Genomic DNA, 26,988 nt, shown 5'->3' with positions numbered 1-26,988 from the left:
CTCCTACGTAAAATCACAGTAGTTAGATGTTTATTATACCTTGCTGGTGTTGCAGGAGAGTTCAAAGTAGAAATGGCTAGGTGTAAGCCCAATGTGAGGTTCTCCTCTTACCGCAGACTTGCAAGACAGCTTAGTAATAGGATTTTATCCAGTTTTTGAAGCACGTATTTTGCTTTAAAATTATCTAGATTTTTCTTTTAAATTGAGTATTTCCCCTGGAGTTTTACAAATAAAGATTAGAACTGGTTTATCTTCCTCTTCCCCGCTCACCCATTTTCCACATTCTTAAAAACATCGCTCACAGTTGAAGCCTTACAGAAAGAGAGAGAAAAAGATTTTTGGGGTGGGAGTGAGAATGAAGGGTTGGGAGATATAAAGCCACAGTTGGCAATCCTGCTCTCTCACATTTTATAAGACAGTAAAATCTGCATATGGCAGATGCTCTTTTTATAAGGGGAAAGAAACCCCTTGTAATTTAAGTCAGGATCTCTGGGATTCTGCTGGGTGTGTTTTCAGAAATTTTTTCTGGAAAGCATGTTTTAGTTCTGAAAACAAGCAAGTTGCTTGGCAGGTTTTTAGAATGGGGAATTAAATATAAAAATCAGAGTGCTGTATTAAAGAGTGTCATGTAATAAGTGCAGTATTGTTTGCAGGTGCTGGCTCTTGAACTAGCGAAGGGATGCAAACGTGTTTCTTTTTAGTGTGCTGCCAGGTCCTGCTCTGCGGCATGAAACGGGACCAGAGGCTCTTCTGACCTCAGAAGACCAATTTTTCGCTATTTTCTGGCACCGCTTACTGTGTCTGATTTCATTTCCAGAGGTGGTGCATACTCAGACCAGCACAGGGTTTTAGATGTCCAGTTCCACTCCGTGGCAGTGGGAAGATTAACACCCCGGTACCACTGAGCTCTGGGAGAGGACAGCACTGCTTAGAAACCCCAAAAGAAGCTCCAGAGCCGATCCCGTGGGGTCGTGCACACCAGGGACGGAAGGACAGTATGGCCTTTGGGCCTCCTAATTGATGTTGCCAGAGAAGCTCCCTATTACGTGTCAGAGAAAGGATGAAGCAAGGTAGAGCACGGAACATAGAAAAACCTACTCTCAGCTTTTAATTTGTTTTGCGTTTGCAGTCAGAATAACGTATAAGAAAGTAATTTTGATGGGGCGGCGTAAAGCTGAGCAGGCTCTGGATAGATCTTCTGACAGAACTTAATTTCTTACCCGATGATATGGAAAGGCATTTCAGTATTTGGATGGGAGGAGAGAACAGTCCTAATGATGCTGAGACAATGATCCTGCAGGGGAAGGTCAATCTTGATCTTGTGAAGGGTGACCAGTACACACAATGTTGGTGGGGAAGAGGAAAGTCTGCTTTGTCCTTGTCGTTTTTAAGTTGATGAGTCGTGTAAACTTCTCCGAGGGGTGAGCTGAGAGCCAGGAGGATGCCAGGGGAACTGGCTGTAGTAGAAAGGTGATTTTTTTGTGTGTCTAGGTCAATAATTGTTACTAGAAACATAACTAGAACTGAACTCATAAAATATTGGTAATAATAAAATAAAAAAAATAAAAATGAAGGGAGGCAAAACGTTGGAGCGGCAGATTTGGGATGTGGTAGACCCTGTAGAAGAGTTCCCAGGGAGAGTTCAGAGGAAGTGGAAATGCGCAGACCATGGTGGGGAGCAGGAGGCCAAGAAGGAGGGATGTTCACCGCTGAAACAGCAGCCAGTTAGGGGCTGAGCACCTGAGGTTTGGTGAGTATCAGCACTGGAGACGGCCCTGGAGAGGCCAGGATGGGACCCCAGCGCCCAGGGAAAGCATTAGAAATGCTTCAGCAGGTGGCACGTTCAGTGAATTTGATTAACTGAAATCAGCAAGCAGAGAGGCACAGGATAGTGTCACTCTTTTTATTTAGCGAGAAATATTAATGTGGTGGAATTTGTTCTTGTTCTGCTTAAAGAAAGAAGTTAAAATGTCAGCATTTCAAGGAACAAAACAAAATCTTCCTTCCTTTACAATCAGAAATACTAAAAAACAAAAAAAAAATTTAAAAAATCTCTTATAAAACTCAAAAGGACTCTGAAAAAAGATTCTTTTTTTGCTCAACCTTTTGCACTGTTTTTTGGTTTGGTTTGGTTTCTTTCTTCAATTTTCCTCAACAGAAATTTTGACAAATATTTTTTAATAAAGGGTTTGGGGTGAATGTTCATTTTACAAAAAAAAAAAAAAAAAAGAAGGTGACTGAAAGGAAGCTTCCCCCCCCCCCAAAAAAAGTTCTGTTAGTCCTGCAGGCATTAAAGCACAGCGTTTTGCTTGAGGATTTTAGAATGTGCTTGTTCTGGGAAGGGAACGCTGCCAAAGCCCTGGAAAAAAACACAAGGGCTGAGGAAGAAAGCCAAGAGGATGTGGGTAGTGCAGGTGGATAACGGAGGGGAAGGTGTGAAAAATCTCTTTGTGGTGAGAGCAGGGGGGGTAGAAAATGGAGGTGACAGCTGCCGAGAGCCTTGCCATCGCTCGCTTTGTAGAAGTCAGGTGGAGCTGCAGGGAGAAGGGGGCTCGTGGAGCACATCACACCTTCCAAAGGTGCGTGAGAGAGGGTGCGGGGGGCAGCTTCGCACCATTAGGTGGTGGAGTCTCCGTCTCTGGAGACATTCAAACCTGCCTGGACGCGTTCCTGTGCCACCTGCTCTGGGTGACACTGCTCTGGCAGGGGGTTGGACCAGATGATCTCCAGAGGTCCCTTCCAGCCCCTGCCACTCTGTGATTCTGTGATCACACTTCCTTCAGAGATGCTCGGCAGTGTAGGGATGGTGGTTATAAGCCTAGCCTGGCACAGGCACGCACCTGAGTTACTCTGTGAACTCAAAAGTAACTTTGCAAACTAACACAGCCATCTACCTCACCGCTGCCTCGTGGGCAGCAAACACCCAGGAGGCCACAGACCTCCCCCGAGCCAAAACTGCGACGTGGTCTCAACTGCTGGGTGCTGCTCTGCGTTGTCACGCCATTGCGGTCACTGTCACCTGGGAGCCAGCCGCTGGTTAAATCAGTGGCGCGGGGGATGCTCGCCACCTCCGTCAGGACCACTTGGCGTTTTGCTGTTTATATCCAGAGCCCTGTGCAGATGTCGGGCACGTGTGTTTCAACCAGCTCCTCCTCTCTTCTGCTCCACACTCATCCGAGCAGGCAGGGCACGTGCGGGAAGCTGCTGCCTGCTCTCATACCCGCTCCGTAGCTCCGGAGAACCGAGTGACTTAAGCCTAAAGCATTTTTACTACGTTTCACTGCAAATTTCATTTCTTTATGATCGGTGGTTACTGATTTTTTTTGTCAGCCTGTCTATTCTAAGTAGAGGCTGGAAGGCTTTTGCGCTGGCTGAGGAAGTAATGATTTTCTCTGCAAAGAATCCTGTGGTTTCCTACCGCAGGAACTTTATCAGAATAACATCAGAAGCAGCTAATGGTGGCTGCAGGATTTGTAACAAGCATGTGAGCCGGGATTGAAAGCAGCATTGGGCTGGGTTTTTTTCCTTCCTTAGCTTTGAATTTTTTCCTGGTTCGGTGGATTCTTGTTTCCGTTTACTAGGTTCGTTTGGATTTTCAATATGTAGCATTAGTCTGAAAAGAATAATTTCCTTTTAGAGTTATTCTAGACTGGAAAGCCCCTAAGTGCGTTTGCAGTATTTCAGTGTAGCACTGGTATTTTTGCCTGGCAGGACTCCCTCTGCCTGGGGCGAAATCCTGTAGCCCCCTCCATGTTTCACACGGTACCTTATGGAGAGGGGAGGGCAAAGCAGAAGACGTTTTGAATTGAGAGGTGGACTCTCGCACGGTCGCTGCAAAAGCCTCACCTCGTGGCTAAAATCCTCCTCAGACAGAGGGATGCCAAGGGGCAGGAGAAGGGCTGCGACCTGCCACTGCTCCTCTGCCCCACACGGTCTGGGAGCAGCCCCCCTCCAGAGCTGTTTCTGCTGCTCCGGACACTCGGGATGGAGAGCTCCCATTTCCCATCAGTCCACAAGGGTCTTGGCAGTTAAATCACAGAATGGTTTAGATTGGAAGGGACCTTAAAGACCATCTAGTTCCAACCCCCTGCCCTGGGCAGGGACACCTCCCACTAGACCAGGCTGCCCAAAGCCCCATCCAGCCTGGCCTTGAACACTTCCAGGGATGGGGCAGCCACAACCTCCCTGGGCAACCTGTTCCAGTGCCTCACCATCCTCACATTAAAGAATGTCTTCCTAATATCTAATCTAAATCTACCCTTTTTCAGTTTGAAACCGTTACCCCTCATCCTATCATTAAATCTTTCTTAGCCTTTCTTTCCTGCAGCGATGAAGGGAACCTTCCAGTGACTGCACGTGGTGCCTTCAAAGAAGGGGAATTCTGCCTCGTTTAGACACATTGATATTGATGGCAGTGAAACAGTTGGGTCATTTTCTGTAATTTTTCTTTCTGCTGTTGTCTTGCAGGTGCACACGTTCCGGGGCCCGCACTGGTGTGAGTACTGCGCCAACTTCATGTGGGGCCTCATCGCTCAGGGAGTCAAATGTGCAGGTAACAGTCGTTCGGTCTTCTTTTCCTAAGGTGGTCCTAATGTTGTAGCTATTTAAGGTGCTGCCTCCTCCACTGTTAACGCTGCCTGGCAAAGGTCTGATCTGACCCCTGTTAAAATCTAAGAAGGGACTGCGTCTGCTTTGCTGCTGATGGTTTCAGGTACCGCAGTGATGCCGAGCACCTCTTGGGCACACACAGAGGGGAAATGATAATCATCATCAAGGGATTTATTTCCCCACCACCACCACCTGCGGAATGGAGGAGACAACAGGTGGATGTGTCGTTAGCTTTATTTCTTTTATAACCCTTGTATGTATTGGTAGGTGTGAGAAACTCACTGAGGGTCTCAATGTGCGAGGTGGGCAAGCAGCAAATTCCACGTGGCTGCTGTGAAACGGGCGTTGAGGTTCATTTTCTGTGGAAGCCAGCAGATTCCCGGTCCGCCCTAGGCCCTAAGTCATGTCTCCTACTTGCAAACTTAAAAGAAAATAAGGAAAGGGGGTGATGAATAAGGGACGCGTACCAAAATGTTACATCAACATCCAGGTGCCGGTCGAAATGTATTACACGCATGTGTGTCACTGCAGGCATTTCTGGGATGAAGCCTCTCTGAAGTAAAGCAGTTTGACAGTTTTATTGGTATGATTCTTCTGAAAAGAAAGGACAGTCAGCTTTTTTTCAAAGGCAAAAAAAAAAAGGGATCAAAGTGATCAAAATAGTTTACTGAATTTAAAAAGTATTTGATGGCATTCTGGCAAGCAACCACTTTTATAAAAATGGTGCAAAGAAATGATGTATGAAGACCGGCATATGTTGCCCTGGAAACTGAATTTTCAAGCTAATTTAAGAAAATCTGCTCTGTCTAAAGCTTTCTGAAATCTTGTCTTAAGCAAGTAAGAGGGCTTTTTATCGCAGAGCTGCAAAATAATGTAAAACTTAAAGTAATTCATAGCCAAATGTGATTAACATATTTTAAAATCTTTCCCCTGTAATTACTTGAATGCAATATTCTGTCGTTATCAATAGACTTTGCACTGTCCAGGATGTGTTTGAGAATGCAGCCCTGTTTTAAGTAATGATTATGTAAAACTGGCATTTCCTTTCTCGGTATTTTCCCCCTACTAAGTATTTAGGGTTGCAGCCGCATCCTTCACTTATGAATGAAGATTGTTGGATTTTTACTGCTGATGATTTTGCACAGGGTGTACAGTGCTAAAAAGGAGGAAGAAAGATGAGGCCTGATTTTGTTCTTGACTTGTTTTCTGATTAGTCATTTTTTGATGACACGTGAGCCAGTAAGTGTGCCATCTTCCTTCCTCGCCTGAAGCAGATTCCTCAGTTTGGGCATTTAGGAGAAATATCAGGTATTTTTCAGATTTATGTTCAGTAGCTTTGATCCAGGAAATCAATAAAAATTAACAGTGTGAGGGCTCACAATGCTGCATGGCACTATGGAATGAACAAATAATATTGCTTTTAGAATTAAACCCGAAGTGCTTATGATTTTATACTGCCTCTTTTTTCTTTTTTTTTTTTAACTGAAGTAGAGCTGATTTTCTGGTTTTATGCAGATTTTTCTAAATGGTGAGTTTCCAAAAGCTTCCAAAGTCTGGTTTTCTGTCCTCCTTATGAGGATGGTAGTAAGTATTGCGTATCTCCTTTTTTTCCTCCTTGCAGTGTAGAGGAACATATGTGTATTAGATGACTTCATAGGTTCAGAAACTATAATTAGGGCTTTCTATCTTGTGTAAGGTTTCATATCGGTGTTGGTAGCTTCCAGTAATTTCGATGATCTTATTTATATTTTAAAATCCCACATTGTACGACCATGCTTGCCGAAGCATCAGCAAGGGGTAGGGGGAGGCTGAGGATTTTCTGGCCGTGCTCGAGGTCTTTGGGCACCACCAGGCGAGCCGCTGATGTGCAGCATCATCAGCCAGGGCACACGGAGGAGCAGGCGAGGAGCCGTGTGGTGGCGAGGCTGCCAAGTGGTGCTCCAGCGGTTGGGCTTAGGTGACCTTTAAAGGTCCCTTTCAACCCAACACATTCTATGATTCCTCAGCCTGGCAAGCCTGGTTGCTGGGGTTGAGGAGCAGGAGAGTTGGGCTTTCTCCAAGGGCATGGGTTGCAGCCGACCCACCTCGCTTGTCCTCCCCTCACCGCAAGGCTAGCTTTTAGCTATGAGCCAACCTCAGCCACGGCTGACAGAGAACTAGGGGCTCCCCAGATGATAGGACGAGGGGTAATGGTTTCAAACTGATGGAGGGGAGATTTAGATTGGATATCAGGAAGAAATTCTTTACTCTGAGGGTGGTGACGCACTGGAACAGGTTGCCCAGGGAGGTTGTGGATGCTCCATCCCTGGAGGTGTTCAAGGCCAGGCTGGATGGGGCTTTGAGCAGCTTGGTCTGGTGAAAAGTGTCCCTGCCCATGGAGCTGGAACTCAATGAACTTTAAGGTGCCTTCCAACCCAAACCATTCTATGATTCTATGATTTTATTCTCATAAATTTCATAGGAATCAGTGGCTGGCTAGAGGAGAGGGACTCCAGGCAGAGCCCTATGGAGGTGGAGATGGCAGGACAGGCTCAGCAGCTCTCCAGTCTGTCTTGTCTGTGCCTCACCTTCCGCAGTGTCTACCTGGTCCTGTCAGCTGAGGCTGTCCAAGCCATCAGAGCGAGAAGCTCTGCAGCTCTGGCTGTATGGGAGGAAAGCCGGAGGTGCACAGATACATAGTGAGGACCTGTGTCATGAGCGTTAACACTCTAGTGTGGAAGAGCTCAGGCTTCAGTGCCATGAGTTTGGCTGAGTTTACAGGGGTCTTAAGATGTTGGGGGTTTTGGTTTTTTGTTCTGTTTTTTTAAAAAAATTAATCATTTTGCTTCTGAACTGAGCCATTTTAATATGGAAACAATGAGGCACAGTAAACAAGGAGCCACATGAGGCCATTGCTTTTCAGAGTGGGTTCGTACCTAAAAAAAAATGACAGCTTTTAGCAGGAGGCATCCCACTTGCATTCAAATGGGGTTCAATGCCACTCCAGGGAAAGCCACAAAGTCTGTTTGGTGGCCTGTATAATCATTTTATTGAAAATACCTATGAGCAAAACTGCACTGATCATATGTAATTTTATACTTTTTAAAGCATTTGCTTTTTATAGCAAACAGTTGCACATCTCAAGAGGGCTCTATTTGCTGTACAGAAGTGATAAGTTTAATGAATACAAATGGATTGCTGCATGGGCTACTCTCAACTATTTTAAATCCTCTACTCTGCAGAAGCACAAAAACATGCGAGAAGGGAAGTGTGGGACAGTCCAAGACTGAACGACAAAGATAAATGTCACCCATTGCAGAAAAGAGGAGGAGGAGCCAGAGGGAAAAGTGCAGCTTATTTCTAATGGCTGATAGATTAGTTTATGTTACACAAACTAAGCCAATCCTTTGAAAAATAATAAACCAGAAGCAAACATTCATAGCAGTGCACATGCCATAGCAACCAGCAAGGATGCCTTAGCAACTTGACCTGCCTTGACTCATGCTTTGTTGCAGCCTGGCGTGACTAAATGTGTCCCTCTCTGCCAAAATACAGCCTCGAGGGCGTTCAGTATCTTGTCAGGTACAGTCCTGTATGATTAACCCCTGGAAGATGGGTTGTCCTTAGCTTACCCTTGGTGGGGTTTTATGGCAGACGAAGGAGGAGGAGTACGTCTTTTCCTTCAGCAAAGACGAGAGGTGAATGTAGGCACCGTGTTTGCCACCCAGAGGCTGGCTACTGGCTGAAGTAAGATGTTGGCTGTCATCTTGACTACAAAGGTTTGGGGATTTATGCAAGCCACTGAACATGGGAAGGCTTTATTATCTTCCAAAATTAAGACTTAGGGTGATGTCCAGGGTTTGGATCCTGAAGGAAAAGAACTGGTGGACTTAGTTTGACTTCTGCTGGAGGTATGTCCATCAGAACAGGAATAATTTCTTTTTCATTAAATGTTATTCTCTCAAATTTGATCTTTATTTCATCAACTTCTTTAAAGTCCAGTTTGGTTCCTTAGATGAATCCCTTTATCAGGCATCTGCCCTACTGCCCCGGAGGGTCATGCTTCCAATTTTTGCATCCTAGCCACAGGCCCTTAAAATTTTTGTGAGATGAAGACTCATCTGTATGCAAGGAATCTGCCTTTTCTGACGGCATGCTCCGTCTCCAGCATGCTTTCCTGCAGGCTTTTGCCATAAGTAGAAATGACTGAAGAAGTGTTTGAAATTATAATGCCACCAGCTTGTGTAAACACTGAAGCTCAGCAGAAGCTAATGAAGACATAAGAGTTTACCCCTGCTCAAAATCCAATGCATGAACTTAAAACAAAAAGTATTCTTAATTACATTTCTCCTATGTAAGGCTCCCCTATGCTCGCAGGGCTCATCCCATTGCCCAGAATGCGTTCGGGAGAGAAATTATAACGATATCCAAAGAAAATTTGCAGATAAGCGGCAGGGAGTTCATTTTATGAATGATGCAAGCACATAACACCCGGTAGCATTAACGGAGAATAGTGTGTGTGTTCTCAGAGACTCGAGCATGGCATTAATGTCGCTGTTAGTGTACTACCCAAGCAGACTTGTAGACCTGTCAAGCTGCTGCGTGTGTCCTGTCCCCCTCCCCAGCCCGTCAGAACTGTTTGAGTTGCTGGATCATCTGCTCCTTCCTCTGTACCCTTTTGCTTGTTGTTCTTCATGAGTAAGTGATTTAATCAGATTTTTTTGGAGCCGGCTGATTTAAGAGCATTAATTGGCTTATCTTAAAGGAAAGATGATTTCTGTAATAAAGACTGTATTTCAGTAGATGCTTTTGATATGGTTTTGGGCTGCTTCTTGTAACCCCAGGCAGCACCGCCCTCTGAGACTGTATGTGAAGCACCGTTTCTGCTGCAGTGGTAGATCTGAGATATCTCAGCCTGCCACCCGTGTGGCAGTTGCCTGTCTTTTGTTTCCCTTGGAGTAGGTACCTTCTCCCTGAAGAACTGAGAGAAATAATCTTGCAGCCGAACTATCAGCGTGGGGGCAATCGGCTGCCCCTGGCTGAGCCCAGGCAATATTGCTGCCAGCCCTGACCGCAGTAAGCCCCAGGAGTTCATTTTCAGAAAAGTTCAAGTGCAGTCTCAGAGCAGGATTGTTTTGTGAATTGCTGCTTAAGTGTTTAATTTCCCTGTTTCATCCGTTTTCTTCCCCAGCAATTGAAAAACGTACAACTGCCCCATTTCCTTTGCTGTTTTGTTTTGCCTCACTATTAAATCCCTTGCGTTGGACGGCCCTGTGTTGCTCCACTGGTGTGTAAGGATGAAGGAGACCACAAAGGAGCCTGCCCATCCTCGGGGATTAGTTGTGCGGCCACAGTGCTCGTGCTTTTAGTGCCTGGAAGAACGGCTGATGCTCTTGTGACAGTAACTCAGCAAAGGGGAAGGCAAAGCGTGCTCATCGTCTTGTCCGCTCTCGAGGTATTTTGCGTGCCTCGGTCATGATAAGGTCCCGTTCTGCCCACGCCTGTACCTTAAAAACACATCCGAACTTCTTCTGAGGTGTGCGCCCAGATTCTGCACAGACAGTCAGCCCGAAAGGGGGACAAGAGCAAAGCAAAGCCACAGAGGTCAGGGCTGTGTCAAGGGTACCGTTTGGAGAGCAGTCCCTGCCCACCTGAGGCAGGTGGTGATGCTCTTGGAGGAGACACACGCTGCCTGACAGGCTGTTCCACCAGCTCAGGATCCGGTGGTGTTCCTGCGAGGAATGAGCTCCAGAATTTTGAAATGCTAATCAGGCAGCGGAGCCTTGCTTCAGAGCCGTTCCCATGGGGAAGCTATTCTGGAACTATATATTCTTGAAACTGTTAGTCCTAAAAGCGGCTTTATCTCCAAGCCCACGCAGACCTGGAAGCCTTGAGCAAGCCAGTGGCCCATCAGGAGAGCTGTCGAGGAGGTAGGCAGGTGTCATGGCAGGAAGCCGGGAAGGTTTTTGAACAAACTGTCTGTGATCTTTCAAAACTCCCGTAAAATCAAACCATCGCCACCAAACGTGTTCTGCTGGAAGAACATTTCACCTGCGTTTTCCAGCCAGCTTTTGGAGGCACAGATACATGTATTCTTTTGATTTGGGATAAGGGGGGATTTGCTTGTTGGATGGGCTTTTTTTCTTTTTATTTCAGAAGCCCTGATTTTTCTGTAGTATTTGGTAATTTTGTAGCCAAGTAACTACCTGCCCTCTAGAAATTCCTTCCTAAAGAATAATGTCCCCTATAGTGCATGATATAGTAGTATGGATGATAGCAGGTTTGGGGGAGCATACACATATGTTTGGAAGCAATTTTTGCCATGGCGCTGCTTAATAAAGTGGCTTAAGATGCTGGTGGGACCAACGATGGTCCCAGATGTGCATTGCACATCAGCAAATGGCACGTGCGTAAGGCAGTGTAGCAGCTCCGGGGTTGCCACCTGGGCTAGACCAGCTCTGCCGAGGAGGAGAAAGAGGGCAGACCTTCGTAGCATCCCCCTGCCTTGTGCTTGGAAGCACAAAGCGGGGCCAGTGGGATCGCTACGTTCACATGCTTGTTCACACACGCTGCACTCAAGGGAACAGAAAACATTGCTTCCTCTGCCACAGAAAAGAGTGTTAAATTATTAAAGGAAAGCTACTAGCTCATGGTTGATTTATGAGAGCAAATTCCTTTATAACCTTTTCACCCTTGCTAAAGTAATGATGCCAATACTTTGTGCTTGAGTAGAGCCCAGCATCTCCGTATGTCGGCTTTCTGAAGGCGGGGGTGTTACCCCGGCAGGTGGGTACCGCATGGACCTGCCCGAGGCAACGCAGCTCCGCGCTTCCCTCCCACCCTTACCATAAACCTCCCGAGAGTCTTCCAGAACTTTTTGCAGACAATGTAAATCTACCTTTTAGCTCTTAAAGCTGCTCCTCAGGGTGACAAAATGCATAAATTTTCCGTGGGATAATTCAAAAAGATAATTAGAGTGATGTATGTAGCATACGGTATCGTTCCAATGGAGCATGATCAGAGGCCATGTTAGCTGGTAAATCATAAAGCAAAAGAAACCTAAAACTGACTAAAATCAAATCAGCAGTATAACAGAAAGTGACAGCTAAGTGTTTTTTAGTCTCTGCAAATATTTATAATGTGTGCTCATGGGGCGGTATTAAGGAGCATATATCTTTTGGCTCTGCTCATGCATTAATATGAACACGTTATTTGTTCTTTCAGCCCAGTGGACTAACACCAGTATTAGCTGTTTCTAAAACATTACCAAAACTTTTTCTAGGTATCATAGGAAGGTATTGTCAAGCTAGTTTTAAATTTAAGACCTGTCATAAAAGTAATGTCACAGCCCACCTGAACTCCTAGATCAATACCCTATTAAAGTCAGGGCAGCTTATCACAGATTTTTAAACCTGTCATCTAAAATTAATCTTTTTTTTTCTTTCTTTTTCCCTTAAACTTCCAAATTTCCTATCAACTCTTGAATTTACAAGTACGTTTTTTTGGGGTCACGTTTGATATATTTGAAGAGTGGCCACGGTTCGATAGCACTGTAAAAAGTCCCTGTATGCGTGACTTACAGTTCTAGTCCTGACAGATCACCTCTGTGTAAGGTGAAATGCTGATGAGCTGTAGTCCGCAGAAGTTTTCCTATTGACCTGCGAGGCTTCATGACTGCATCTTCTAAAGCTGACCTGCATTATTGCAGGATTTATCAGCAGATACGATGCTTTAGGAGGATTTTTCTTTAGCTCCTCTTCAATTTGTGTAGCCGGCCAGCAGATAAGCTCTGATGAACTTCAGTAAGAAATGGATAAGGCTCCTGGTTACTTTAGATCCGGAGTAAAGCTGCTAACGCCAACTTAGCTATTCTGGATTTATTTTGATATAACCAAGAGTAAATAGACCCTAAATTTGAAATCAAATTAATCCTCTTGGTCTTAATGAACCCAGCCCAATCATGAAGCTTGTGTGTGGACAAGGCGAGCAGTCCTAAAGCTTCACCACGTGGCAGCACGCAGAGATTCAGGACTCGGCTTTCCTGTTCCTTCCCAGTTTATTCTATAATAACGGGTTTCGAAGCTTTCATGAAGCATCTGCAACGAGAACAGAGGGCATTTTTATTTAATAATATGCAATTTGCAGCATAATTCCTGTCTTCCAGTACGAACAAGCAAGCTGAGTATAGAGTAGAAGGCTGGCGCGTTCCCAGTGGTCAGTGGAGAAGGCGGCTGACCTCCTGCCCGGGCGCCTTTGACCTTGTTGGAGTTACCAAGACAGACAGTCATCCTTCATCCATGCGTGACTCTGGTTATCAGCTGAACCAGAGACTAGTGGCTGACACGTGCCTTTCACGAAGTACTGTTAGCTCAGGAGAGGGGCCCACCTGGTAGGAAGCACAGTGCCGGTGAGTTTCAGCTTCTTTAGTGGAAAAAAATCCAATTTTTCTCTTGCAAATTCACTGAAATCTTCTAGAAGTATATATTGATGCAGAACTGGTGAAGTGAGGGGCTCTCCTACGCTTACTTAAGAGGTAAAGAGCCTTGATGGTTAGGAGGATACCACACAGCCCGGTAATATTGAACATAGTGCATTTTCTAAGCCTTAAGCATCTGAAATATTTCTAGGTTTTAAATGTTTCTCAGGAGTGTTTGTAAGCCCTTAAGCAGTGGACGAGTGTATAAAGTCTAGTCAAATGCAAAGGGAGAACAAACGAGAGAGGAGGAAAATTGACTTTTGCATTTGTAATTATTTTTCTGGTATTAATGAGGTCAGATCCAAAGCCCGTTTGATTCTATGGGATTAGCAATAACAGTTATTTTCAGAAGCAAGGCTTTCACACTGAAAACATCTCTGTAAGGTAGCTATTTTAATGCAGTGAAACTTTCTTCTATGTAAGTATAATTAGGATGATCTCAGTGAATGCAATAATTGTTTCAAGTCAAGTATAAGATACTTGGAAGCATGTTTTTCCTTTTTTTCTATATTTTAATCTTAATTATCCTTGGATTCCCAGAAACATTACTCTGAGGTGTATTGCTGTCTGTGTGAAGCAGCTAATTTGCACTCAGAAAATTGCTAGTGAGTCCTCAGGAGCCGGACGCTGCCATTCCGGTCTCGTAGGCATCATTTTTGGCAAGACATTCTAGACCGTTTGACGCATGTTGGAATAGGTGCTTCTTACAGCAGTTGTAGGAATGCTATATATAATAATTATATATTACTGGAAAATTATTGGAAAGTTAGGGTTTTGAAATAAAGGAAATAAAGAATTAAGATTTCCTATGTGGTCTTAATGTGCTTCCCTTCTGTGTGTGCATTAAGATGTTGCCTCTCATTATTTGACCACTTACTATTTTTACTCCACAGCGTCATCCTTATTCTGGAAGCATCTATTCAGTATTTTGTCTTCTTGTTGTTAGTGTAGCCATTGGTTTTCTTAATAGCACAGTATCCAAATCTTAGACCAAAGACAAGTAATTTCTCCTCTGTATTTCTCCAAACGTCTAATGAATTTGTTTCTACAAGGCCCGGAGGAGGCAAGACCAGCTTCTCCTTCCCATCTTACAGCTGAAGCACTGAGACGCCAAGGGATTCATGATCTTTAAGGTCCCCTCCAACCTGAACCATTCTGTGATTCAGGTCACACGTTTCCGGTGAATTTGGATTCCCTGCTTCAAGCGCAGAGGGACTGGATTTCTCAAAGTTCAGGCAAACCGTAGCGCTGGTGATAGATGTGTAAAGCATAGGTGGAGCTCCCCTTCCCCCGCTCAGAGTGTCTTCGTTCCACACCCCAGACCCACAGGCAGGCTAGGGGCCATGCACGAGGAGGTTGTCTCACCATGCACCTTCCAACTGGGGGTCTCAGAGCACTTGGGTAAATGTGGGGTTTAAATACGTGGTCAGGGGAAGGCAAGTGCTTTGGCAGTTACTATTTCAGAGGCAACCGAGCAACCAAACTGAACTTCTCCGCGCCAGGAGAGGGCTGGGGGTCGAAGCAAGCGACCAAGGCTGGGCAGGCTGGTGGCCATGGTAGCCCCGCCGATGCTGCTCGTTTGCAGGGGGCCGGCTGCCGCCCTGCCTGGCTTTTCCCAGGGTGGGGTTGGCCATGCCAAATCACAGCCAGGTGGGAAATTCAGCATTTGCAGCTCCATCGTGTGCGTTAACCGTTCCTCACGAGGAAGGGAGTCGCTCCTGCACAGAAATAGCTAACGAGAATTCTAATCAGCCATTTCATCGGGATCCGTGCGCGTTTTGACTGATCGAAGGTGACATGCCGAACTTTAATTGCAACCAGAGATTGGATGTTTTACAGAGGATCCTAAGCGACAAAGCTGGATGCTTTACAGGCCTGCTCAGTAAACAAAGTGCTTTTAGCAGCAGTCTGCAGCTGACTTAGTGGAAATTAAACTTAGCGATGAAGTCTGGTTTACCGTTTTGGAAACAACAAAGTCAAATAATCTATGGAGTGTTAATGAAAATACAAGTATTGGCAAAATCTGCGGGAATGAAATACAAAGGGAATCTATATAGACAGATACTCAGTACTGCAGTGGGAGAGGAAAGTACAGATTTTCATCAAGGCATCGTTCCTTCAAGTTCCTACATCCCTTAATTCTGCAGAAATCCAGGGGACTCCGTATGGCAGTGGAGCAACGTAGAGAAACGCTTGCAGAAGGGGAGCCTCGGTGCATACCGAGCGCGTGTCAGAGCATGGCAAACGCCCTGACGGCGAAGGGCCACCTTTCTTGCCGGTTGGCTAGTTCTTCGCAAACACCTGTGAGTCTCCGTTGCAAAACAGGAGGAATGGCAGTGAAAATGGAGTCACCGGGGGCTGCCCTGGGCCCCGGGCAGTGCGGGAGCCTGCCTGCTGGTGTTAACTGCAGCGTGTGCTTAGCTTAAAGGGGACTGTATTGCTCTTCCCATCTTCACTGTATAACTGGTGATGCTTTCCAAGATATATTTTTTCCCCCAAACCCCGAGTATTATGGTTTTGAATGGTTTGGAGCAGAACAAACATTTTTCTCTAAGTTGATTTCAATTAAGTTTCACTTAAACTAAATCTCATTCTCAGTATGTTTACAGTAAAGCTGTGGAGTTGTTTGTTTGTTTTTAAAAAAAACCACAAACAAATTTTCCCTAAGTCCTTTTTAAAGTAAACAGAATTGTTTTGGTGCCTGCCAATGCTTTGTTTCGGAAACACCCTGTGAAACGGCATCGGAATTGCAGCTGCTGTGACTTCGCGAAGTCCTTTGTACACTGCTCGGTAGCAAGAAGCCACCGACCAGCTTGGTGACCCCTGTGTCTACTTTTCAGCTCCCCTCCGAGCTGGGAAACGGACCCTGTCACTAGTGGTGCTACGCACTGGCTGCCACATCTGGCAAGAGCGTTGGGATCCCTCACGTTCAGACCTTGGGCCAAGATGGGCTGCAGAGGGGTCGTGGCCTTCTGAGACCCAGTCCCCACCTTCGTCTCAGCCAGGAGGTGTCTCATGCCACAGTCCGACACTACACTACATTACAACTGTGTTAGGAAATTCACAGCAACTTGGGAAGGAAGTTTAGATCGTGATAGCAAAATACAGAACAGTGGTGAGGAACATAATTGACCCTTAGATCCTGGTTCAAAAAAACATATGGGAAGTTTGTCACTTTGTGTTAAATCTTCCAGGGATAGAAGAAATGTCTTGGGTAGAAAAATCTGTCTTACTTCAAGTCTGTCCCTGCCTCGTGCATTTGACGGTTAAGAGGTCTCCACAGAAGTAATAGAGCAGGGTGAGTTTAGATTAGGCATTAGGAAGAAGTTCTTTACAACGAGGGTGATGAAACACTGGCACAGGTTGCCCAGAGAGGTGGTGGAGGCCCCATCCCTGGAGACATTCGAGGCCAGGCTTGATGAGGCTCTGAGCGACCTGATCTAGTTGAAGATGTCCCTGCTCACTGCAGGGGGGTTGGACTAGGTGGCCTTTAGAGGTCCCTTCCAAGCCAGCACGTTCTATGATTTTAGTAGTTGCCAGATGAGGTCAGATCCTGCAGGAGCCATGCGTACTCCGCAGTACTGACCTTGGGATACACGCTTTCACCAAACACCAGCCTAATTGTCTTCTCGTTTTTCTCTCAGATTGTGGTTTAAATGTGCACAAGCAGTGTTCCAAGATGGTCCCAAATGACTGCAAGCCAGACCTGAAGCATGTCAAAAAAGTGTACAGCTGTGACCTTACGACGCTAGTAAAAGCACACTTCACCAAGAGACCAATGGTAGTAGACATGTGCATTAGGGAAATTGAATCCAGAGGTAAGGCGTAGTTAATGGACTTCGGTCGCTTTACTGATAATCCGTTTAGATTGATCTGGGTCATCTGGGTTTCTGCTGAATGTATGATTGCTCCAAACAGATTTGCACGAGGCATTTTATGACTGCCAATTACCCTGCACAGCTAATATTCTACTTTGCATTATTTGATGGTTCATAGCCATTTGTAATTTTTATAGATTCTGCCAGAAATCGCTTAATGGACGATTACTGCTTTATAGTTATATATTGGCACCTATCTTTGCAGTAATATTTTTATTTAAAAAATTAAGTGAATGTGCTAAAAAAAGGCGGTTAGTATTGAAGAGTTTCCTCTTGCTAGTTCCCTTAGCCCACACTGAGCATCCTCTTCTAGAATTAGAGTATTTGTTTTCTTTCTGAAATAATGACTGAACATCAAGTATGCTAATCTCGGTTATTTTTAAATTGGTCGTAATTGGTTTACTATGTTTCTTCAGCTCTGAAATCATTTGTATAAACATCATTTAGTGCTGATATGACAAGGCAGCTGATGCAAGGGTCAGGGTTAAAAGGCCAGGATAAGATATCGTTCTGAAAGAAAAGCCTGATAAGGCTTTTAAACCATGCCTGCTTTTTCTGCCTTAGATGAAGCACCTGGCAAAGGAAGAACTGGGTGGAAAGAAACTGTAAAATTAAGACTAATTTTAATCTTGTTAAAACGTTCGTTGCAGGTCTTAATTCCGAAGGACTGTACAGAGTCTCAGGATTTAGTGATCTTATTGAAGATGTCAAAATGGCATTTGACAGAGGTACGGTCTTTCCTGCGTGCCGGCTGTATTAAATATACAGGATTTTTCTGTGCCGTTCCTGTCTCGTCTCATGCTCTGCTGCATCAGTGCGCTGGAGGAGTCCGGCGGCTCTGCCGGCAGAAGGGGAGTCTCCCCATCAGAAAAAGCCTTATCAGCTTCACTTTGGCCTTTATCACCAAAATCTCCTTTTCTCCTTCCATCAGTATCTGTGCCTCGGTAATGATGTGCGTAGGAAAGGACGAAGCTTTCTGAACTACTGCCCTAGTTTGCGGGAAAAACTACGCTCAGGGGGATGGGGGAGGGATAGAGGGCAAGCGGTGAAGCGCCTTAAGAGGGCTGTGCAACTTAAATCCATCTTTCTGGATGAAAGCTCCAAAATAATAAGATGAATACAATAGCGCAAACCAAGTTTGAATTACTACAGTCTAAAAGAAGGTCAGTGAGAACAAACTCTTCTCTCTGAGAAAAGGCAGTGGGAAAATTAAAGGCTTTCCAGCTGCAGTCCCGCTATCCCAGTAGAAATGAAGGCCAAAAATCCGTGCTGGAAACTCTCTCTCCTGTTTTTCCGGAGGACTGGACCTATTCAGACAACATCTGCCTCCTCTGCAGCGTTAGCAGGGTGGGGGTGCGCTGGAGAAGCCAAGTTCTGGATCTGTGTCCGCCGCGGTCAGGAGTAGGTAGTACGCTGTGGCTAAATGGTGAACACGTGTTTTTCCTATAAAATGAGGGGGCTGTGGACCAAGTTGGTTTTCTTTCTTTTACGTTTTTTCCCCGGACTCCCCTGATTTCTCATTCAGTGCTGACAAACGTGTTGTTTGGCAACGCAGTGTGTTCAGAAATAGCTAAACTTCCACACGTTTCTACAAGATAGATACTGCTAGATCAGGCAGCGGGCTTTTTTCCCCCCCCAAAAAAAACTGTATTTTTTTGTAATCATTTGAAACGAAGAAAGGATAGGTTTCTTTATAAAATGCTCGAGGTTTTCACCCCGAAACGATGAACTTCCCAGACCAGTAATTCTGTTTTCCTTATAAAAGCCAAAATCTGTAGTTGTGTCCCTTTTAATAATGTTTGCTTAAGCAAGTTATTATTTTTCTTATGAATTCTGTTCTACATCTGTTTACGCTTCCAAGGCTTTAATGTCAGTGTCTTCTCCACACAGATGGGGAAAAAGCTGATATTTCTGTGAATATGTATGAAGATATCAATATTATCACTGGTGCACTTAAACTGTACTTCAGGGATTTGCCAATTCCGCTCATCACGTATGATGCCTACCCAAAGTTTATAGAGTCTGCAAGTAAGTATGACATGTTTTCCTCCTAGTTTTCATTCTCATCCCTTCCTTCTCCTTTTTTTTGCAGTACTTGCCTATTGATTTACTAGCTGTCCCATCAGCCCTTACCCTGCGTGCCCTATTTAGTAAGGATTGCAGGAGGAAATATGCACTGCACGTTACGGGGTGCTACGTGACCATGGACACATTTTTCTTTGCCTTTGTCACCAGGAATGCTTCCTTTTCATCACACGTGATGGATTACGTTGCTTTTTATGTCTTGCATGAATCCCTAGTACTTGCCTGTAACATTTAAAGTCAGTTGGGTTTGTGTTGCCAGAAAGAAGGTGATTTATGAAAACGTTTAGAAATAAGATAATAAGCCATTTGTTTCCAGAGGCGTCCATTCGGAGTGTTTTTAGAAGCTGATAAGCGCTCGTCCTAAGGCCACCTTCGAGGGTGACCTTGCAGACGGCGAGTCTGCAAGCTCAGGGGTTAAGCCCAGCTGGAACATCTCTCCCAAGCATCCTGGCTGCCTGGAGCATCTCTGCGATGTAGCAGTCACACCAGGCACACCTGGAAAGGTGTGAGGGGGCCATGGGTAGAAAACACAGGCCAGATGCCGGGCTTATCGCTCCTCCGGAGAAGGCTTTTTTCCAAGTAGTACGGACACAGCCAAAGATGCTGATGGCAAAGTTCCCAGTACCTTCTGCTGTCCCAGGGCTGCACCTGTAGATTGTTTGTGCAAAACCACTCCGGTCCGTAAGGATTACGAAGGGATTTATTTTTTTTTAGTAGGCTGCAGGGAATCTTTTGGCGGAGTTTTCTTTTTTGGGGAGTTTTCTTTGTCCAGAACCAGTCACATCCCAACTGTGCTCCGAGCACTTCTCTCGACAGGCAAATCTTCCACTACGAGGTTTGGATAGGTCCTGGAAATCAGTAATCCAGCAGAGCTGTGAGACCCTGTCCCCTCTGCAGGCCACCAGTGTTGTCTTTCTGTGTGTGAATTCTGGCTGTACGTGTGGTGACAGTTGAACGTCTGCGTTTCAGAAACCACCGATCCGGATGAACAGCTGGAAATTCTCCATGAGGCGCTGAAACTGCTGCCACCTGCACACTGTGAAACGCTACGGTATCTCATGGCACATCTGAAGAGGTAGGGGGACTAGCTGGAGAGAACGCTAAGCCAAACTCATTTTTAGCAAAGTCCGTGTTGGGACCTGCGAAGAACTCCGGGCAAGGTCCACCAAATTCTGGAGACAGACTGTGGCAGGGAATGACAGTCTGCACAACAGCAAATACCCAAACACTGGTTTTTATCCCACTTACAGCACTCGGAAAGTGCTTGAAAAGAAATAAGTAGAAAACCCACAGTTTTGAAGCACAAAAGTCATCTGCCTAACAAATTTGCACTATATCTAGGGTTACAGTGAATATTTATGGTAAAAAAGCCTTTAGTCCCTCTGGGAGTAATAAATCACTCCCTGGGCAAGGAACTAACTCAGCTTAATGGCTACAGACTGGTATCTTTTTCTGCTGAGTCTCGTCTCCCCTGGTCATCCCTGACACCCTAAAAAAGATGGCACATACCAGGCTTGAGCTGCTGCCAATTAGGCACAGTGTTAATTGGCCCTCACTCACCTGGTAAGCTCTGCCAGTCATTCAGCGTGGAGCCCCTCGTTCCACCCGCCACCTTCTCGGAACCGTAGGAGCCTAAATCCTGTCTGAAGTTTCCCCTTCTCCCTGGGATAAGGTTGAAGTTGGTCAGTCGGCTGAAAAATTGTTAGAGAGGGGCCGACGGATGAATATCCCGTACAACAGCCCAGGTTCTCTTTCTTTCAGGAAAGCAGGGGAAAAAATCAACGTGGCGTGTTAGGGTACCCATTTTAGTTTCTCAAGTAACTTGAACTTATTGTCAATATATAAGAATCATTCCCTTTCCTTAGAAAAATACTTTATTTTAAGCTCCCTTCTGCTTTTTTCCTTCGATAGTTCTTCTACGAGTAGGAATATGTTGGCTCTGTGGAGTGCCTCGGGCAAAATTCAGCTACAGGGTTTCTGCCTGGTTTGCCCATTTATTTCAATGACATTTCTAATGGACGTTTTAGAACAGACGCAGGGATGAAAGACTCAGGAACAAAAAACCCACCCACCTTACTGCTTGTGAAGTGTGAAGTTGATTTTTTCTTACCCTGTTCTTACCTTTTCTTACCTCCAGTTTCTTCAACTGGAGTAGCTGCTGCTGCGCCAGTTAGCAAGATGCTTTTTCAGATGGTGTTCCTGGTGTAGGTGAACGATAAGGGAGAAGGGGGACAAAAATTCACTCACTTTTAAACTTCCTTTTAATGCATTTGCTAAAAAGAGCTGCGGTGCTCGGCAGGCTGTTGTCTTGCTGCTGAGTTCAGGTAATCAGACACAGCTCCCTTATCGGGAATAATTACAAACACAAATAACTACAAGGCACAGCAGCTTGGAAACATCCATCTGACTTGTTTCAAAATAAAAAATTAAGGCAGAAGGGAAAAAAAGGAAGAAAAACCTTGAATTTCTTTTATATATACACCAAAGCTTGGAAAGATCAGTCTGACTTGTTTCAAAATAAAAAAAATCAAGGCAGAAGGGGAAAAAACGGAAGAAAAATCTTGAATTTTTTTTATATATACACCAAAGGATTTATGCAATGCAAGATGCCGCAGTGGTGGAAAGAAAAATAATTTACCCAGATTCTTTCAGTTGCTGTACCTGGATTCTTAGTCATTTCTGAGAATCCTTAGGGATTCTTTAAACCATAGCGTGTATTAAAACATGTGCGTAATCTAACTCTGTTTCCTTGAGCGAGGCAGTTCACCGGGATAAACCGAGGCAGAAGCTCGGGCTTCGAGGCACGTCTGTGTCTGCTGCATCCGTGGCGGTGGGCAGCAGCCATGGGCCACGCCGTGTCGGGATCCCCGGGGCAGGGTGTCCTCCATCCCGCCACCACCGTGCGGGACCCAGTGTTGCCCGTGCTGAGGCAGGGCAGCGCGGGAGACCACAACCTGAAGAAACACCATCCCATGACCCTGGAGACCATCGCGGTTGGGCAGCAGTGACCCTTCTGGCATTTGCTGAGCAGAGGTGTTTCTGCAATAGCCCCGGCGGAGGATGCCTCTCCCGTACGCATAATTTTTGGGCAAATTACGTTTCTGGAGGTGGCCTGCGAACCTGCCCGCAGCTTTGAACGGGTCAGATTCCTGTGGAGCAGCAAAACGTGGCCTCCCCGCCTCCTCCTCCTCCTCTGCAGATGGGGACCAGGCGGCGGGAGGCGTCCCTGAGCCGGGGGCTCGGCTGCTCGGCAGCTGCTGAGGTCCCCAGAAGAGGGAAGGGTGGCAGGGGGCCTGTCAGAGCCCAGGTTTAATGACCTGCTTGGGCCGCCGTGCAAATGAGGTTACAGTGAGAGCCTGGTGCTTTCAAAGCCGTCCCAAAGTGATGATTCACTTTTTTTTTTTTTTTTTAGTACACACCACAGGACGTAATTTGTCTTGAAGAGGAACCAGGCGTCCATCCGGGGCAGGGTTAGCCTGTAGTGCCTGGAGGCAGGGAATTCACGTGGGATGTGCTTCCCCGCCATGGCTGTCGTATGCCTGAGAGAGAGGGGAGCAGTGTGACCATGTGGGGTCATGCCACCAGGGGAACCTGGGCTGAATCCCACCTGGCTGGGCACAACGGCACGTCTCTAGTGGCCACAAAACTGCTCATGTACTAACAAACACCCTCTGCTCCCCATAGGAACGGCCTCCGAATGCTGCCGCTCTAAAGAGCGAAAGCAAAATTGTTCTGATGTGTCTGAATTCACCCCTTGTCCCCTTCCCTCGCCGCGGAGTTCCAGCCCCTCCTGCAAGTAAACGTGGGCCGTGTGCGTGGTGGGAGGACGGAGACATCAGATTCACTGCAAACATCGTTTGCACTCACTAATGAGGGTCCCACCCGACGCCTCCCAGTGTGTCCTGCTGGAAACAGCAGCCTCTGCTAGGCTTCGGGGGGAGGCACACATTTCTTTTCCCGTCCACTTCCCCCGGTTTTCAAGCAGAGGCAAGCATAGTTTGGCACCGCAGGAATGCGAAAAACACTGTCCTTATTTTTCACAGAGTAACGCTCCATGAAAAGGAAAATCTGATGAGTGCAGAGAATCTGGGCATAGTTTTTGGACCAACTCTCATGAGAGCGCCAGAACTGGACGCGATGGCTGCGTTGAATGACATCCGTTATCAGAGACTTGTGGTGGAGATGCTTATAAAAAATGAAGACATTTTATTTTGAATATTTTGGGGGTTTTGTAATAAAAAAGGAAGCAACAGTGTTCTATGGATGAAGGAATATTTTAAAGTAATTTAATGGCTCTTGTCACTGAATTCCATATCTGCTAGAGCTTTCGATGTATTCAGGATAAAAATGAAGGAACTCTTTGTCGTTTCTGTAGTGCCATTCAGCTGATGTTGAAAAAGGTTAACACATACTTTCCAGTACTAGTAATCCTGGGTGTTTATCATGTTAAAATAAAAAAAATAAATAAAAAAGGCTGAAGCTATTGCATGATTTGCTCCCTGTTCTCCCTGTTCTGGTGAGACTCATTCCATGAAGAAAACAACTGAACTGGTGCGGCATCTTTGTTCTGGATAGTTTGTGGTTGTAATTCAGCATGTTTCTCCGTGTAAACCTGTTGTGAATTTGCTTTTATGTTCTATGTAATTGGTTTCTGATACTAAAAAGAAAGCCGACTTACCGTGAAATGGAGCCTCTGGCAGTTTATTGACGTTTCATATCATTCTCTGCCACTTCGGGGGCTGATTTCTCCTTGGGTTTCTTTCAGGTTTTTTTCATCATATAGTAATTTGTTTTTAACGGGAACAAAATGTGTACTTTAAATGTTACTTTAAGTAATTCTCCATGATGTTTATGGTGGTTGCAGTGAAATCTGCAATGCTGCGCAGTGTTCCTTTATTATTATTGCTATTTCAATTGTAATTTTGTATTTTTATCTGGCATGCATATATTAATTTATTAAATTTTGCTTTTAGAACTCTAACATTAAGCTATTTATTTTTACTTAATGAACATATTTCAAAAATACTGGGGTTTTTTCATTTTTTAAATTGTCACTTGAACGCTGAGCAACCTCTGACTTAAAAAGAAGCGAGTTAGACTTTTACCGGTTTTGACAAGACCATTCTGATCTAAATCCTTTGGAGCCTGACACTTCGCTGAGGTTCCCACAAACCTCTCTGTAGTTTGAAAATTTCTTTCTTCGTTATCCAAGATGCCTCTCAAGAATGCTTCAGGACTCTTAACCGAACCCAAACAGTGTTGTAAAGGCAGCTGCTGTTCCATATTTTTTATATATATATATATATATTTATATCTGTAGTTACCTGTGAACGAACTGGAGCTGCAGTTTACCGTTACACGGTTGTAGCTGCCCAGAGTAGATGGATCCAGCACTGAATTCCGAACGCAAATACACCAAGAACACTTGGACCTGCCCTGCAAACCTTTCTTAGCTGCCTCCTGGGGTTCAACTGTGATGCCACGTGAAAGGAAACTGCCCAAAACTTATAAACAATTTCTCTGTTCGCTCCGATAAAGCGATGCGTAAAAAAAACCACTTGTCGTCAGCCTGGCTGCGGCCCCCCTGGTGGAGACACTCCATGCGTTGATGCTCTGACCCCAGGAGTGTGGCAGAACCGCCCATCCCAATGGAGTGCCTGTCCTTGGGTAGGTGCATGTGGAGTTTCACGCTGGTTTGCAGTCCTTGCGAGTGTTCACTTCTCCATTTCTACAGTTTCTGACCACAGAAAAAGGTGTAGCTAGCGAGTTTGGTTTGGCATTATGAGTAATTCCTGGCTCTAAACGCTCCTGGTGGGGTTTCTTGGGGCGCTGCCGCCTCCGGGAGCGGCAGACAAGGCAGCAGCGTTGCTTGTGACCAAACGGTGTCTCCGTGTCACCCACCTGGCTCTCGTTCTCCACTGCTCTGTGCATGGGAAAATACAAACATCAGAGAAGATCGATGGCAAACGGCACATCGATTCGATTCAAAACTTTCGAGGAATGCTTTGGAGCCTAATTATCTTGATGAAGAGTGGAAAAGTCTAATTATCAAGGAAAGCAGAACCCCCTGGCACAAGGCAGAGTGGAGGAGCCGGGGGGTAAACGGGGATGGAAAAGAGGTGCCAGATGAAACAGCAGGTCCTGGAGAAGTGTTGGAGCTGCCCTCAGGGGGGCAAGGGCGGGCAAAAGGGCCAGCTTGAAGGGCTGGCAATAAAAGCAGGGAAAAAGGAGTAAGCGAGTGTGGGACCTGCAGGGAAGAAAGGCATAATGAGGTGCGAGGATCAGGGAGATGCTTTGGTTGGGCACCAGCCCCAAAGGGGAGCAGCCAGGTGAGGCTGCTGGGGCAGCAGGGAGGTTTTGCCCTTTCCCTCCTCTCAGGCAGACAACACCATCCCGAGGAGGAGGAATAATCCCCCGGCAATTGCGAGCAGCTGTGCTGCCCTCCCGTCAGCAGCACGGAGCCTCCCTGCGTCCCACCCCTTCCCTCGTGTCCCAGCCAAGAGAGGAGAGGGGAGGAGAAGGCAGCTCTCTCCGGCAGCTCCTCTGGAAGTGGGGAACGAAGGACTCCAGGAAGGAGAAGGTGCACGCTGGTAAGCTCGGTGAGTGCTGCTCCGGGCTGGGGGGCTGCTGGGGAGGCAGAGCAGGGGGAGGATTTAAGAGAATCTATCATCCTTTTCTTCTCCCTCTCCCTCTATTTTTTAACCTTCTGTAGCACTAAAAGTTACTTCTAGCTGTAATTTGTGTATTAATTCGTGCACATTATCACTTTATTTATCCTGATGAACTGATGCAGCCGGAAAACTGTGTATCTCCGACCACAGCGTTACCCCTGCCCCCTAGCCCAAGAGCAATGGCCCATGTGCTCCCCAGCCACGTCTGCCTCGTGCTCTCCAGCAGCCGCGTGTGTTCATGGATACCTTGCTCCAAGCCAGTGCCTAAACATACCGCGTTTCCCCCCGCCGCCTCAGCAGCACACGATGCATTTCCTCGCTCCCCTGTTGCCTGACGGCCTTGTGCATCCCGGTGCTCAGCCCATCCATCGCTCCCGCCCTCCCTTCCAGGGTGCCTGGCAGGGACCCTGTGGCTCTGGCTGACCCTGTCTCTGCAGTCAGCTCCCTGCTGTGGCACTCTCCCATGGTTCTACTCCTAACGTCATCATGCCTGTCATCAGGAGATAGGGTTTTTTCTAAATAATGGTGGCAAGGTGTTTGCATTCCTTGTTACGTGCTTGTCCCTGACACCTAATGCCACCACAGCTAGCCGTGGCAAAAGCATCCTTTTCTCAAAGCACCTGGCAGGAGCTGACAGGGGACGCGGCCGGAGGAGGACATGGCTCTGCCTCGGCCGCCCTGGCTGTGGCGGTGGCACTGGTGTCCTTCGGCAGCGCGGGTGAGCCAGAGGAGCACTCGGCTTAACTCAGCAAAAGGCATCTGCTGTTCCCCATTGCTGCGCAAGCACACCTGAACCAGGTAGTCAAAGTCCCACTTCTAAAGCAGATCGTAGTAAATAGGAGTAATTAGGATAATTAAGTCATCCCCTTGTGTGATATATCCAACTCCTCCGTCTCCATGGAGCGCAGGTGGGTGCTGCTGACAGTGACGGCTGCTCTCCCTGCTGCACCGATGCTTTCGACTGCCTTTAGAATCGATGATGAAAGGTGCAAAGCTGGATCAGAGTCAGAGGGGGGGGGGGAAAAATCCCCAAAACAGCAAGCCTAGATTCTTTCTGGGGATAGTCAACTCCTGCGATACAGGCAGGGCAAACAGGGTTTGTGAGCTCCTACCAGGCACCGGTCTCCTGCTGGAGATGCCTTTTCTCCAGCAAAGTTTAACAAGTGACTTATGACGGTGGAAGTTCCTGCAGGAAAGGAGAAAACCTGAACGAGGACCCACTGCTGAGAGAAGGGCAGTGGGTTTGCTGCCCAACTGAAAAAAATAAAAATAGCAAACAAAAAACCCCCAA

The 26,988-nt window shown here is 46.2% G+C and overlaps 1 protein-coding gene across 2 annotated transcripts in view; it reads left to right on the top strand.

The window, feature by feature from the left end:
- Window positions 1–23,993, top strand: part of CHN1 (chimerin 1) — a 108,592-nt gene extending 84,599 nt beyond the window's left edge. For both annotated transcript variants that reach the window (XM_054209106.1, XM_054209105.1), the window contains 6 exons: window positions 4,468–4,552; window positions 16,708–16,881; window positions 17,592–17,669; window positions 18,832–18,969; window positions 19,996–20,101; window positions 23,070–23,993. In XM_054209106.1, coding sequence (XP_054065081.1) covers window positions 4,468–4,552; window positions 16,708–16,881; window positions 17,592–17,669; window positions 18,832–18,969; window positions 19,996–20,101; window positions 23,070–23,241 — 753 coding nt within the window. In that variant the 3' untranslated portion in view covers window positions 23,242–23,993. The remainder of the gene's footprint in view (window positions 1–4,467; window positions 4,553–16,707; window positions 16,882–17,591; window positions 17,670–18,831; window positions 18,970–19,995; window positions 20,102–23,069) is intronic.
- Window positions 23,994–26,988: the final 2,995 nt, after the last annotated feature.

Source organism: Rissa tridactyla, chromosome 7, assembly GCF_028500815.1.
Source record: "Rissa tridactyla isolate bRisTri1 chromosome 7, bRisTri1.patW.cur.20221130, whole genome shotgun sequence".
NCBI classification, from domain to species: Eukaryota; Metazoa; Chordata; class Aves; order Charadriiformes; family Laridae; genus Rissa; species Rissa tridactyla.
This window is presented reverse-complemented; position numbering and strand designations above follow the sequence as displayed.